This window comes from Pithys albifrons, chromosome 9 (genome assembly GCF_047495875.1).
Source record: "Pithys albifrons albifrons isolate INPA30051 chromosome 9, PitAlb_v1, whole genome shotgun sequence".
Classification (NCBI taxonomy): Eukaryota; Metazoa; Chordata; class Aves; order Passeriformes; family Thamnophilidae; genus Pithys; species Pithys albifrons.
In genome coordinates, this window is record NC_092466.1 from 33,192,216 (window position 1) to 33,207,877 (window position 15,662).

The following is a 15,662-nucleotide window of genomic DNA, read 5'->3' on the forward strand; positions in this document are numbered from 1 at the left end:
AGCACTTCCTTTCCATCACACATTGCCTTTTTTACTGTAAAGTCCTTCTGGAACTTTTTCTTTTTTATGTACTAGAATTTAAAGTGATTAATTCTTGTTCTTTTAAAGCTTAAGTTTTAAGACTAGCACAAAACCACCAGGTAACAAACTACATCCCCACCTATAACTTTCAGCAAAGAGCTGCAAAGAGTTTCCTTTGTGGAAGCATCACTGTGGTAAAGCTAAGCTGGCTCCAGAGCAGAGAACAGCACAGCTGCAGCCAGGAGTTACTGAGGACTGGGCAGGAATGAAGAGCTCAAATATTTAATCATTTTTTTCCTTATGACATGAGAAGAGGTGCATTCATCCATAAAAAAAAAAAGTTTATGCCAGAAAGTCTCAGGACCTCCCTGACAGGTAACACTCACTACCTGGTCCAAGTCTTTCACTGCCACATTGCCTTAGTGCCTTTTGCTGCCACACTGCTCCAACAAACTGTGCAATACAGCCCCACCTTCAACACCAAAACCTTTTAAAACGCCATCAGAAAAGCTAAAATTCGACTTGGACAAGCTTTGTAACCAAAGTATATTTAATTTGTTACCTGTGGGCAAAAGTAGTGTGCAAAACTTTGGTCCCCACCAGAGAAAATTCTCTTGACACAGTAACAACACTCCTCGTTGTCTGCAATAGGAATTAAAAACAGGCCTCTGTGAAAATGTGAAACTGAAGAACAATTAAGGCACTGCAATCAGCACTTGGTTAGAGGAAGGTTCCTTTCTGCAGAACCTCACTGAAGCCAATCTTTGCAGTACAGCAGTTAAGCTCCCCCTTACCTGAGGTGTGTTTTAGCTCTAGTGCTCCCCAGGGACCCACCCACCAGCAGGGTAAGCCTGTCCTTCCTGCAGCAGGAATGGCCTGCAGGGAACAGTGGGACTCACTGCTTGGCAGAAAGGGATCATGGCCCAGACTTAGTTTGGATCTCAGTGATTTTAAGACACTATGAGAGAACAGGAGCCAAGAAGTCACTCCAGCAGAAGGTGCTTACCTGTGACCATGGGGCACTGAGTGCTGTAGGGCATCCAATTTCCTTTCACTGTGAAGGGGCTTTTCCTGTTGCTGGTTGTTCCTGTGCCCAACTGCCCATTCCCGCCGAGGCCGAAGGAGTAGATCCTGCCCGAGGAGGGCACGAAGGCCGTGGTGTGCTGCCTGGGGCAAACAGTGCAGGGCAGAGCCCTGAGTGTCACAACAGGCCCTGGGCAGGCACTGAGCAGGATGGGAAAGGTCCTGCCACCCCAGTGCCCACCGCCTGCTGCCCATTTCCTGCCACTGGCACACACTCCAGCAGGGAATATTCCATGTTCATGGGATGGAAACACCAGTACCCACCCCCTGCTGCCCATGCCCTGCCACTGGCACACACTCCAGCAGGGAACACTCCATGTTCATGGGATGGAAACGCCAGTGCTCAGTCCCTGCCTGGCCTTCAGAGCCTCTCTGTAGACACAGAAAAGCCAAGTTTGTCCTGCACCTCCTTCCCCCTCCCACCCTGTTCAGCTCTAGATGTCCTCTCTCCCATCATGAGCCTGTGAACAATCAGCAGGGAATTTCTGTAAACTATGAAAAGAGAATGAAAGCACATGATGCCAACCAAACTGCTACAGTGTCAGCTTTACACTTATATATTTCTTAATCCAAATAATGCTGAGCCCCTCTCTTTAAAAAATAATGCTGCTTCCCTCATTTTTTCTTCATATGAGTACAATTCTTCGGACAAGGGTATATTCATGTATGCTGATAATTTTTTCCATTTCTTTGGTGCTACTATAACATACAAAATCAAAAATCCATGAGGAACTGAACTGCCATAAAGTATTACAGGTATTTCATATAACAGGTTACATTTCCAAATTTTACCATTATCCTCAGTGATGTTCATGTACCTTCCTAAATCCCCCTGTTCTTTAACAGGAAAAGGTGAAGTGGCAGCAATAAACACTTTCACATTTCACACAGTTGCTCACACTTGAAGTTTAGAAAATCAGAGCCTCTCAAAAACATAAATTCCTTTAGTTCTTCTACTGAATGCTTTTAAAATCCCAGTAACACCTCTAAATATCTCTGGTCAGGGATCAGCTTGTCTCCCCTACCCAGGAAGGGTGAGAAACCCTGCACTTCACCCTGCAATGGACAGGGAAGCTGGATATAAAACAAGTTTTCTCTGTCAGGTTCCCAGTGCTGGCCCAGTCCAGCCCTTACCTGCCACAGGTGATCTGTGTGACAACACTGCCCATCAGCTCAAACACTTTCCTGGGGTTTATCTCGTGGCTGGTGGAGTTGTGGCCCAACTGCCCATAACCTCCAGCTCCAAAGGTAAAAACCCCACCTTCCTGAACAAAGAGAGGATTTGCATTACAGTTATATCCTGAACAGCAACATGGATTTAAACCTTGTCTGATGGTTCTGTGGTTGTGGGGAAAAGAGAAAATACATAAACACAACAGGGCCCCGAGACAGTCACCAATAGGACAAGGGGGCACGATGGGCTCAAGCTCTGCCAGGGGAAATTGAAGTTGCAGATCAGAAAAAACTTCTTTGCAGAGAGAGTGCTCAGGCATTGGAATGGGCTGCCCAGAGAGGGGGTGGATTCCCCATCCCTGGAGGTTTCTAAACTGAGCTTGGCCGTGGCACTGAGTGCCATGATCTGGTAAAGGGACTGGAGTTGGCCCAAGGGTTGGACTTGATGATCTCAGAGGTCTTATCCAACCCAATCCATTCTGTGATTCTGTGATAAGGGTCTTAAGTTAATTGCAGTTATGAAAATGTGGCACAGGTATGAAGTATTACCTTATTTGTGCAATTTCCATATTATTGTACAACAGTCCTGTCATTAATAATTGTGTCATTAATAGATACTAATCCTTGTTGTTTCTCTTTTAGAATTTTCTTGAACTACAACAACATATAAACTCACACCATTAAAAAACTATACTTTGGCTTTGAAACTCTAAATATAAATTTTAAAACAATTAGCAAGGAGGAAGCTGCTCTGCTCTGCTCAGGCAGATGATGCAGAGTGGGACTGAAACAGCTTCAGGATTTGAAAGCACAAGAAACAAGAGTATTTCAACTCTGTTGCAAGGCAAGTAATTTTTTTAAAGTGTTTCTGATTCCTTCAATGAAGAAATTAACCAAAACCTTCCAATTTTACACCAGAAATGTTTTCAGAAGTTAGGGCTTGCACAATGCTAGCTGCAGATTGCTGTTTGCTTTACACTCTCCATTTCCCAAACCTCACAGCAATATCCACTTCAGGATAACAAAGTTGCTGTATTCTTTCAAAGTGAGAGGATATTTTAGGACAAAAAGCAATTATTTATGAACAGTCTTTTCCTTTAAGTGTCTATAAACAACAAGTTATGAGCACATTCAGGCAGATACTCTTCCAAATAAGTTTTAACATGTTGCAGTATAAAAATTCAAACCAACATATTTTAAAAAGCCACACATTTACCAAAAGTAAATAAACACAGACTTTTTTTTCCTCCAGAAATAAAGCATTAAAAATAATTCCTTTCCAAATCCTAATGCCTTCTATAACAGCATTACAAATTGAATAGAGTTGGACATGAACCGGCTATTTAGTCACTTGCCCAAATCTCGAACAGACAAAATTGTTTTCTACTCTTCTGTTTATAAATTGATACTTTTATTGAGAGTGGCAAGCAGGGAATGTCTAAATGCCAACATACACTGATTTAAATGTTGAAGCCTAATCCAACTATTAAACCCAGATAAAAAGTCCAAGAGCCAAATATTTCAGATGTGTATATTGTTTTACCCACTGCAAAATAAAGGCACCACCACCTGATGTTGAAATACAATATTCTCACTAAAATGAGTTTAAGAATGAGCAGTAGCATTATATATTCTATGCTGCTCCTAAATATTTCCCAGTAAGTATAAAAGTTTAATAATAAGCCTCCAAATAATGCATTTCTGTATATACAGTTCTGTATAAGGCAATCTGACATATTTCACCTCTCCATCCTAATGATCAATAATTAATTCCCACATCTCTGTACAAACTCACCACACTGACACAGAACACACACTTTTTCCCAAACCCACTTTGAAATAAATGACCAGTTTTTCACAGAACCTCACACAATAATACCTGTAACACTCAATTCCTCATTAACAAAACTCTCCCTTATGACTGGCAATAAATGAAATTAATTTCCCCAAGGACAGCCTGTTTTGCCCACGGTGTTAATTGGTGAGTGATTTGGTCTGGTCATGAAAACAGCAATGCCAGAGGCATTACAGTCAGAAAAGACTCATCCCTTTAGGAGACACTAAAGTAAATTTCAATACCTGTATAATTTTAATAATGCAACATACACTTTCCTATCAAAAATGCTGTATTTTGTACGTTCAATTTCACCAAGTCTGACAAAAAGCTAAGTCTGTTGAAAAATGTAGTGTTTGGGAAATTTTTCATAGAATCACAGAATGGATTGGGCTGGAAATGACCTCCGAGATCATCAAGTCCAACCCTTGGGCCAACTCCAGTCCCTTTACCAGATCATGGCACTCAGTGCCACGGCCAAGTTCAGGTTAAAACCTCCAGGGATGGGGAATCCACCCCCTCTCTGGGCAGCCCATTCCAATGCCTGAGCACTCTCTCTGCAAAGAATTTTTTTCTGATCTCCAACTTAAATTTCCCTAAATATTAAAAAATATTTAATGACTGTTCCCTCAACTTTATCCAATACCCTTAGGAGACCTTTATTTAGAATTTGGTTTGTTATTTGCCATCCAGACAGCATCTTCTCCTGGAAACACGAAGCAATGAAAGCACAAACACATCTTTGGGTACTGTACCTTTGTGAGGGCAGCAGTGTGATCCTCCCCACAGCAGATGTGAACCACCTTCTGACTCCTGAGGGACTTCAGCAGGGTGGGAACGTACCTGTCTGAACAGTTCAATCAGGCAGGAGGTCACTGATTTTGAAAATAAAAATCAACCCCCCAGTAGTTTTGCTCATTTACTGCACTGTGATTCCAACCCAGAAAGCCCTTTACAACTCCTCAAAATGCAATCCCTGTGACAGTTGATGGACCTGGGGATGGAAATGCCATGGAAACACAGGGATGCTGCACTGACACACTCTGGGGCCCACGGTCTCCCTCCCACTGAACAATCAGGAAGCACAACTTCCTTCCTTCACCAGGAGGAATCAACTCTGCCATCCAGCTGCACAAAAAGGCAGCTTTTCAAAATGTTAATGCTGATTTCTGAAAATCTGACAGGTATCCTGACATGCCTGCAAGACACCCCAGCACCACACAAAAAAGGGACTTTATTGAGAAGTGATGCTACTTAAAACCCTGGGGTTATACACATTCCAAAGAACATGCAGGTGCAACTGGAGTTCCCCATCAGAATTTGGTTTCTGAAAAGCATGTGTACTTTTATTACTATGGTGTGTACTTTTCTTATTGCATGTGTACTTTTCTTCTCATTTGCATTAATTCAGACGTGCATTTTATTCACAACACACTTTTCTTGTTTCAGACAGTGTTGACAGTAACAAACCAGTGAGAAAACCTGCACTCACAGAACCACCCACAGATCACTCACTACTGAACTGAGTACAGAATTTCAACATCACACTGCCACAATTCTCACGACAAAACCACCAGGGAAAGCAGACACAGAGGTGACTTCCTTATGAATCCCAGGAGACACGACACTCTTGGACAACACCCAGCAATGGTTTGTTCTGCTGCTGCCTTTGCCCTCACACAACCCTCAGCATGAACTTGGCTGCAGCAATGGCTACCTACCGTTATCATCATTAAGGCCCAGCTGCCCAAATTTGTTGCGTCCCCATCCAAAAATGGCTCCAGAAAGGGTGAGCACAAAGCTGTGAGCTCCTCCTGCTGCAATCTGTGCAAAAGGGATTCCCAGCAGAGATTTGATCATTTGGGGTGAGGTTTGCTTTTTATACTCGTATCCCAAGCCCAGCTGGCCATATTTGTTCTGTCCCCAGGAAAACACTTCACTTCCTGTTGGAAGGAAAAATAAACAAGCAAGAAATGCCATCAGTATTGTTCAATTACACAAGGTTCATGCACTGTATCAAAAGCTAAAAGTTATATTTGATTGTCAAAATGCTTACAAAGTACTGACTTCTGAAGCTAAGCATTCTTGTGTAATTTGCAGGCATTCAACTCAAGTGTTTCATCAGACTGAAAGCATTTCAATGGCATTCAAACCCCTCAAAACATCTCTTAACATTCCTGTTTCAGCAGTGGTAGATAAACTGAGTGTGGTTATTGAAAAGCAAGACACTGTTCCACTGAAGTTCCACTACTACACAGATTTTCATGCAGAGATCTGCCAACACCACACATGCACAATTTTCCAATTTCCCATCAAAACCCTCATTTCAGCTTTTCTAACATACTTAATTCTCATATACAATTTAAGATACATGTATTTTAAAATACTGTCTTCAGGATATGATCAACAAAGCACAGGGTTTATAATGGCATTAGATGCCTCATAAAGAAAAAAACATGTTGAAGAATGACAAGTCAAGGAGCTATTTTTATGCTAAGATTGCCTCCAAATATTCCACTGGACACCCAGCTGTGCTGAGGTATTTACTGTCCTAAAGATCACAAAACACTTCCAAAATGTTGCCTTCAAAATGCTTCCTATGTCTCTCCTATATCCACCTTTCCAAGAATAGTTTTACCAACATGGGAAAACAATGAAACCCATCCCTAGGGTACAGGTCTCTCAGGTTTTATTTATTTACTTATTTTAACAACAAAAGCCAAAAAAATGCTACAGTGCATGTCAAGAACAGAAGCAGAGCTGCAAATCCATGAACTGGCAATGGGATAGTGATGCTGAACTTGAATCCTGTAACTACTGAAAACACAGAGGGAATTTTACATCACCAATTTACAATTTATGACATTCTTGCCCCTTTGACCAACAGAATGTTTAACAGCACAACTCTGACACTCCCCACATTCTTCTGCTGAGGGTATTTGGAAACCTCTGCCTGCCTGCCCTGGAAACAAAGGCATTTCTTTGGGTTGGAATGATAAAGGCACTTGGGAATACAGAAAATATGAGGCCACGAAGAGCCACACATGGAATTAAGGCACATAAAATCAGTATGAACTATTATATTTAAAGGAAAAAAAATCATTCTGCATAGGATGAACACCTCACACAGCTTCTCTGGTTTGCATTTTAAACACTGACCAACTCTTGTCTTCCAGGTATTTTTGGTTTAGAGTTTCTAAGTTTCCATTAACCCTTTCCTTGTCCCAAGTGGCAGTTTTGGCTCCAACTCAAAATTTTCTCAGAATGACACAAGGAAGCAGCAGATTTAAAGGCATGTTCCATCCCTGGAGGTTTTTAATCTGAGACTGGCCGTGGCACTGAGTGCCATGATCTGGTAAAGGGACTGGAGTTGGACCAAGGGTTGGACCTGATGATCTCGGAGGTCTTTTCCAACCCAATCCATTCTGTGATTCCTTTCTGGAGAGCTGCACTAACCAGACCTGCAATCCATGTGTGTGCTCACAGAAATCTGCAGGCAGATGTTTAACCCTTCCAAAGGGTGGGTTATCATGGGACATTGTGTTTCATCTGTGGAAGCACAAACCACACTGAGGCTTTGCCACAGTGGGGCACACAAGGAAGTCGCTCCCACAAGCCTCAAGAACTCAAAGACACAGGTTAAAACACACCAGGGGGAAAAAGAAATGGGACCAGAAAAAGGAAACAACTTAAAAAGGAAGTTACACAAAAGCCAAATGATAAAAAATGCAAACCAAACCAAAAAGAAATAACAGCAGAACAAGACAACATTTGTCTGTATATTTAATTTTTAAATTCAGGCTTCCACCATTAAATTACACTCCCCCTACCAACCTGAAGTCCCACCTGTGCTAAATGGTAGCATGTTTCATAAAAACATTTAAAAAATTAAAAATGAATGTTGGAAACTTGAACTACCTGGTAAGGAATTACACAAAACTCCACAAGAATTTGGCTTACCTTTTGAGAGTGCCAGGGAGTGATAATAACCACAAGCAACCTGAACAATTTGGACCTCTGATAAGCTTTTAATGTTTCTATTGGGGTAAGAAAACAGAGAGAGAATTAAGCTACTGTGTCATGGTATGAAATATAAAGTCACATCAAAAGGTAACATACAGAAAGTGAATCCTTTTCACTCAAGTACACATGAAACTAATTTAAACATCCCCAAAAGGTCTGTAAAAGACGATAATGAAGAATTAGGGAGGCTCAAGTGCCACAAGGAGATGTCATACAGCTGAATGGAGGAAACAAACACAGAATGCAAGAAGAAACTGATTCTTACTTTACAGTTTCCAAAAGAGTAAAGGTTTTATAGTCCTCTTCATATCAACATTAGGTACAAAAATTGAATTACTTTATGTTAAAAATAGAACACTATTTTTCATCTCTACCAACACTAACTTCAATCAAAACTTCAGTTTACAGAGTTATTAGATTTTTCCACAATATCATGAAGAAGTTCCAAATACATCCAAATGTGCATTAAAACTTTCAACTTCAGATGGAAACCCCAAAGTTTCTAAAGGGCCTGTGGGCTTTTATATTTGATGCAGAAATAACATTTTTAGTATTAGTTACTCATATTTTTTGTATTTATACATGTGTCAGAGAGAGCCATGAATTACTAAAGCTCCAAGGAATTGCTCTTTGCTGTGTCTTTTTCCACGTAAAAAAAAAGTAATTAGGAAAGAAAACCTCCAGCTTGCAAACACACAAACTGCCACAGAGAGTGAACTACTCAGGACAGTAAAAATGTGCCCTTCAGGGAGCCAGAATGCTAAAGGTGTCTGAACACAACCAGGTGAACCAAAATACATTTTCATTTTTAAAACTAGGTTTGGTCACAGCTGTAAAACTTTGGGGTAAAAGCTGAAGTACAAAGATCAGACACAAAATGTACCTTCTTCAAATGTTCTCCCACAACTGGTTTTGGAAGTTTAATACTCTACTTCTCTTTAGTTGGCAGTTACCAACCCCCATTTACATTCTTAAAATACTCACCCTACTTTTCCAACATGACTCTCATTCTCAGGAGAGGAGTAGTAAAAAAACACAACAAACAAGAACACCCCAAAAAGTAACAAATCAAACAAAGTAAACCTATAATACACTTCCCAAACCAAACCAAGACAACCCATAACACACCTCCCAAACCAAACCAAGTAAACCCATAACACACCTCCCAAACCAAACCAAGTAAACCCATAACACACCTCCCAAACCAAACCAAGTAAACCCATAACACACCTCCCAAACCAAACCAAGTAAACCCATAACACACCTTCCAAACCAAACCAAGTAAACCCATAACACACTTTCCACATAAGGTGACTTTTTGAGGAAACAAACCGTCTAAAAAGTGCAAGTGTAAGAGCTATACACTTTCTAATGTGTGGTTTTAACTACAGGAGCAGACTAGATTAACCAATGTGATTAAAGCATATTATTTAAAAATAGATAATAAAAAAGGCAACTTATTATCTACAATTTCTGACCTGGGCACTCTGATGCACTCCTCTGTTCCTGGCAAGCCAAGCTGCCCATCAGTGGCCAGACCCCAGGCATACACCTGCCCCTTGTCATTTAATGCCAGAGTGTGGGCTTCTCCACATGACACAGCCACAATATTCTGGGCATCCAGTGCACCAACGTGCTCTGAAAAAGAGAAAAATAAAGTTAGTTGTTCAAAAAAACCCCCAAAGCTACTGCTAACGAAAGCTGGGGTTGTACAGTTTTACTCAGTACTAAGATGTGAACTGAAATGACACAGAGGCAAGGCCAGGACTCTGCTGAAACACCCTCTATTTAAAGTTATGATTATGCTGTTCTAGGAGAAATAAATTAAATTTGGCACCCCAAAGCAACCAAACCTCAACTGTGTGTGGAACAATATATGGCAGTGCACAAAACCTGCAGCTGGATCACAACAGGTCCTTCTAATCCTGCCATCTGAAAACGAGTGCAGACACTCAGTAACATTAAGGTCAAACAGACTGTTGTCAAATGACCACACGTGTAGACCTTGTGTAAGAGGAAAAAGTTCCACCACAGCAAATTAAATTCACCTATTCACTATTAAGAAAAAAGCCTGCAAAACAAGGCAGGGCAAATCACAGACCAAAGCTACTGATTTTGCAATGAGCTACACAATGTCCTCTTTCTAATGCAAAATACTGTAGAAACAGATCCTAAAGAGTCATTTTTCTAGACATACAGTGAGTGCACCCCTCTGAAAAGCACACACTACAATATCTGTGATTTTTTTTCCAGCAGCCTGCATCAAAACCTTTAAATACATTTAGAAAGGTTTTTTGGGGGGAGGCTTATGATTTATGATCAGAAGCTTAATATTTCATTTCAACAACATAATGGAGAAATATCTTCAGGGCCTGCCACTAAGGCTGGAATTTTCAATAATCTGCAGGGAGGAGAGAGGGAAGGGACAGCTAAATAATGCCAGTGGTGACAGGGAGGTGGCACACAGTCAGCAAGAACATTATCTCCAGTTAGCAGAAGTACATGCAAAGGAGAGCATCCACCCATCTGTAAAGATACCAAGGCTCCTCACACTAATGCCCTGAGTGCCTATTACAACACCCAGCAGCATGACCAGCAACCTGCAGGGGAAAGGCAAACTGGTTACAATCCTCATGACTGGTGCGTCCAAGCATATTAAAAAAGAATAATATTTACAGCAGGCCCATTACGTGCAAAAGGTCATACAAATTAAAAGTCAGATGTTTTTGTTGTAACTTTTAAATCTGAAAGACAATTCAGTGTAATTTTCAAAGCGGGCAACAAGCAGTTGGGGTAAGTGACAAGCTGAGTTTCTCTTCATGTTCATGAACCAGATGTTTGCCCAGGATTCAAGTCTATCAGTTTTAATACCCACACACTGTCTCTCAACAGAAGTCCGAATTAGTTTTAAAAAGTTGCATCACAACTACATAAAAACCCCCAGGAACCTTTAATTGGCACCAAACCCAAAACTCTGAGTAAAGGTGAAGCATTAAACTCCACATGACACCTCATTTCCATTTGAAAATTTGTGTCAGTTCTTGAGCCAAGCAAGCTGTAGAATTGCTATGGGAGTGACTAGAATAAACTCTCAGTGAGCCTTGCCAGTGTGTTCTGTTCTGCTGTGAGTAGTGTGAGCAGCACCAGCTCTGACTCACATGCAGGCTCTGAAGGAGCCCATGTGCACACTCCTCTGCAGTCCCTGCAAGATGTTTACCCACTTCTGCTCTGCAACTGCACTGGCAGGGAGCACAAACACACACAGCACACAGGCAGGAAGGAAAAAAGGCCCAGAGAAGTTTTACATGGCATCCTATAGGCTTTTCCAAACCCCCTTCCTGTAGTGCTGCATATGCTGATATGTCTTTTATCAAAAGTTATTTTTAGTTCTCAGAGAAGAGAACATTGCTTTAATCAGACCTGCTCTACATCATGGATCAGACAAGTAAAAACACACAGCGCGTTTCTCAACCACAATATGCCAAATACTCATTTCCACACGTTCCAGCAGCCAACCCCATCCAAACAGCACAGTGTTATCCAGGTATTGCAGCAGGTCACCTCCCCTGGAGGTTTAGAACAGCCTCTGAGTCTCCCACAGCCTTAAATAAAGGGTTCCATGATAGAAACAAAAACAGTGGCACTGTCCAGCTGCACAGCAGGCAAAACCAGGCAGGACTGCCATGCTTCACAGCTGGTTGTTTCCAAGGGTTGGACTTGATGATCTCAGAGGTCTTTTCCAACCCAATCCATTCTATGGTTCTGTGATTCAATTGTCACAAGAAGCAATCCAAGCAAAGGAATGCTTTTCCAGTTAAAAATATGTCCATTATTGGAAGAACTACTGTGCATGAACTCAGCACATGCACAGACACTGGCAATCCTGGGTCTGATGTAGCACAATAAAACAAAACCCACATGCACAACCACAGGTCACCTCCACAGTTCATTACTTTGCAAACTTACCGGGTCTTTTCCTGGCTTTTTCATGCCCTAGTTGTCCTAAGTCATTGCATCCACAAGTATAAACAGTCCCATCCACCAAGACAAAAACAGTATGTCTCAGTCCACATCCTACATCTCTGACTCTTTTATTTAAGAAAAAGTCACTCTTCCTGGGTTCTAAAACAATCTCTTCATCAATTCCACCCAATCCAAGCTGTCCAAAAGATGCATTTCCCCAGCACAACATGTTTATGTTTCTCTTGATCTGAGAACTTCCAGCTTCACTTTTCTAGAATGTCCCTTCTGCGTAGCTGTTAAAAAAAAACAACAGGAAAATGCACATTTTTCAGTATTGTCCCCAACATTCACATTATTCTCCATACAGCATATAATCCACGAGCTCACTTTCTATACACCAATACATTAAAACCCTGAGCAATTTTTAAGAGTGTGATTAACTTTCTTGGGCAGGATTTACATTAACTCTGCAGTAAAATGCTTTCCTTCCCATTTCAGGTACAGCTTTTAAAACATGCAGGTCCTTGGTTTCAAAAAATTCTGTTTCAAAAACTTAAAATATCATTCCTTGTAAAACTTCTTTAATCAGATGGATGCAAACAGCAGTCACAACCAACTCCAGCCAGTGGAATGGCCTCAAACATGACCCAAGGAGACAGTCCAGGTTACTTTCTTTCCTCACTGACTCCACAAAGCACTGTGTATGGCCTCAAGATCATCTCCAAAAACAACACTTGACTCACAGCTTGGAAAAAATTGGTCAGCTCTGATCAATCCAGTTATGCAATACAAAGTACAATATGCTGTGTCAATCATTACATTTAAACAACTATGAGTCAACTGAACTTACAATTTAAAGGAAAATAAATAGCTGAAACTCAAGTCCCCAGTCTTTCACTGCAACCAACACCAGGCACAGCTTCAGTCACTCTGCAGTAACAGAGGCCACACACACCAACTCCCCCAGGGAAACACCCGTCTCTAATCCCCCCCAGTACTTGTGCTGACACTGTATCTATTTGGAAAGGATACAAAGCTACACTTTCATTTTTAGTATTGGACTTGAAGCATTTATGACAATGTTTTCACTACTACTTACACTATACTTCCACAACAGTAAGTTTCCCCACAATTTTTAGAGCAATTTAAAAATCAATGCAATCCAATGTGAAGTTGCTATAAATTTTCACATGTGACCACTGCTTGGGAGACATTCTGCAGGGTCATAACACACATGAACCACCTAAATACAAAACTGCTCAGAGAAGCAAGACACCCATCAGCATCTAAGCATTACAGACACCAAATAGGACAAGGGGGCACGATGGGCTCAAGCTCTGCCAGGGGAAATTGAAGTTGGAGAGCAGAAAAAAATACTTTCCAGAGAGAGTGCTCAGGCTTTGGAATGGGCTGCCCAGAGAGGGGGTGGATTCCCCATCCCTGGAGGTTTTTCAACTGAGCTTGGCCGTGGCACTGAGTGCCATGATCTGGTAAAGGGACTGGAGTTGGACCAAGGGTTGGACTTGATGATCTCAGAGGTCTTTTCCAACCCAATCCATTCTATGATTCTATGACTCTTGCCAGCACAACTAGAAAAAGTAGTTTTCCCTCCAAAACTCAAAATGCAGTAAACAAGATGCTTATTTTTGTGACCTCATTAAAAACAAAACCACAAAATACCCCCAAAACCAAACAAACCAAAACAGCCAAACAGTTTAAAAATACATTGCATTATGTTTACCTATCTCAGATGGTGAGGCATGATCAAATACTTCCCTAGCTATTATATCCTACCACGTTCAGAAGGGGACACCAAGAGGAGACTCTTCGGCTAAGTCATAGCTATGCAACACCACGTCACACATCTGGATCAGCCGCTGCAATGGAAGCTCCAGCCTGCAACACAAGTTAGAAAAGACGTGTGATTATTATGCTCCTTCGAGACCTGTGCTTAAGCTTTACCTCCATCTCCAGCAGGAAAAGAACTAAACCTTCTCCTTTGTACTGAAACACTCGTGTGTACCCGTGGAAGGCGGGGCTGTGTTGTGTTGTGTTTTATCTCGGCCGAGCCGGTGGCGGCAGTTCCGTACTTTGCTCTGGCCCCTGCCCGACGTCACGGGCCCCGCTCGGGAGAGCCGCGAGCAGCGCCTGGACGGTTCGGGCTGTGCCGTGCGAGCTGGGGCCGGTTCGGGCTGCGCCGTGCGAGCGGGGCCGGTTCGGGGCTGGGGCCGGTTCGGGGCTGGGACCGGTTCGGGCTGCGCCGTGCGAGCGGGGCCGGTTCGGGGCTGGGGCCGGTTCGGGCTGTGCCGTGCGACAGGGACCCGGCTGAAGCGGGGTTCTGATCCACCGGGCTCGGCTCCCGGGCTTCTCCTAAGGGAGTTCTGATCCACCGCGCTCGGGTAAGGGGGAGTTCTGCTCCCGGGGTTCTGCTCCCCTGGCCTCGGCTCCCGAGGCTCGGCTAAGGGGGGATCGGCTCCCGGGGATTCTGCTCCCCCAGGGTTCTGCTCTCCCAGCTCGGCTCCCGAGGGTCGGCTAAGGGGGTTCGGCTCCCGGGGGTTCTGCTCCACGGAGTTCGGCTAAGTGGGACCGGCTCCCCGGGGCTCGGCTAAGGGGGTTCTGCTCCCCTGGCCTCGGCTCCCGAGGCTCGGCTAAGCGGGGTTCTGCTCCCCGGGGCTCGGCTAAAGGGGGTTCTGCTCCCCCAGCTGGGTTCCCGGGGCTCGGCTACGGGGGCTTCGGTTCCCTCAGGCTCCGCTCCCGAGGTTCTGCTCCACCGGGCTCGGTTAAGGAGGTTCTGCTTCCCGGACTTGGTTAATGGGGTTCGGCTCTCGAGGTTCTGCTCTCCAGGCCCTGCTCCCCAGGGTTCTGCTCCCCCAGCTTGTCTAAGGGGGTTCGGCTCCCCGCGGTTCTACTCTCCGGGCCCCTGCTCCCGGGGCTCGACTCCCGGGGGTTCCACTCTCCGGGCCCCTGCTCCCGGGGCTCGACTCCCGGGGGTTCTACTCCCGCGGGGTTCGGCTCCTCGGGCTCGGCTAAGGGGGTTCTGCTCCCCCGGAGTTCTGCTCCCCCAGCTCGGCCAACTAAGGGGGCTCTGCTCCCAGGCCCGCCGCGCTGGGGTGCGCAGGGCGGGCCCGGCGGCGCGATGGTGGCGGCCGGACCCCTCGGCATCCCGCAGCAGGGGCCCAGCCCACCCGGCCCAGTCCCACTCCCACCCCACCCAGCCCCGCGGGGGACTCACCGGTGGTTATGGTGGCGGTGCGGGGTGTGAGAGAGAGAGCGGCGTGAGTGGCCCCGCGGCGCTGACAGGGCCCGGCCGCTGTCTCTGCGCACGCGTCGCTCGGCGGCCGGAGCGGGGAGGGGCAGCGGGAGCGAGCGTACGCTCGCTCCCGCTGCCCCTCCCCGCCCCGGCCGCCGAGCGGCGCGTGCACGTGGCAACAGACAGCACCGGCAACACACATCTGGTTCATGAACACGAACGCAGCGGCTCCGAAGAATCATCCCTGTGTTACATCGCTGTTTGTAGAGCGAGGATTAAAAAGCTTGAGTGTGTTCCGGGCAAAGCACTCCCTGT

The 15,662-nt window shown here is 44.3% G+C and overlaps 1 protein-coding gene across 4 annotated transcripts in view; it reads right to left on the minus strand.

The window, feature by feature from the left end:
• Nucleotides 1-15,432, minus strand: part of HERC4 (HECT and RLD domain containing E3 ubiquitin protein ligase 4) — a 32,037-nt gene extending 16,605 nt beyond the window's left edge. For 2 of the 4 annotated variants that reach the window (XM_071564514.1, XM_071564511.1), the window contains exons 1-10: nucleotides 15,330-15,432; nucleotides 13,839-13,993; nucleotides 12,101-12,390; nucleotides 9,613-9,772; nucleotides 8,072-8,148; nucleotides 5,833-6,054; nucleotides 4,867-4,958; nucleotides 2,239-2,369; nucleotides 1,028-1,188; nucleotides 584-663 (exon numbers count right to left, since the gene is read on the minus strand). In XM_071564514.1, the coding sequence (XP_071420615.1) occupies nucleotides 584-663; nucleotides 1,028-1,188; nucleotides 2,239-2,369; nucleotides 4,867-4,958; nucleotides 5,833-6,054; nucleotides 8,072-8,148; nucleotides 9,613-9,772; nucleotides 12,101-12,326 (1,149 nt within the window). In that variant the 5' untranslated portion in view covers nucleotides 12,327-12,390; nucleotides 13,839-13,993; nucleotides 15,330-15,432. Of the gene's footprint in view, nucleotides 1-583; nucleotides 664-1,027; nucleotides 1,189-2,238; nucleotides 2,370-4,866; nucleotides 4,959-5,832; nucleotides 6,055-8,071; nucleotides 8,149-9,612; nucleotides 9,773-12,100; nucleotides 12,391-13,838; nucleotides 13,994-14,088; nucleotides 14,126-15,329 lie in introns of those variants that run through there. The other 2 variants (XM_071564513.1, XM_071564512.1) reach the window with 2 other exon arrangements.
• Nucleotides 15,433-15,662: the final 230 nt, after the last annotated feature.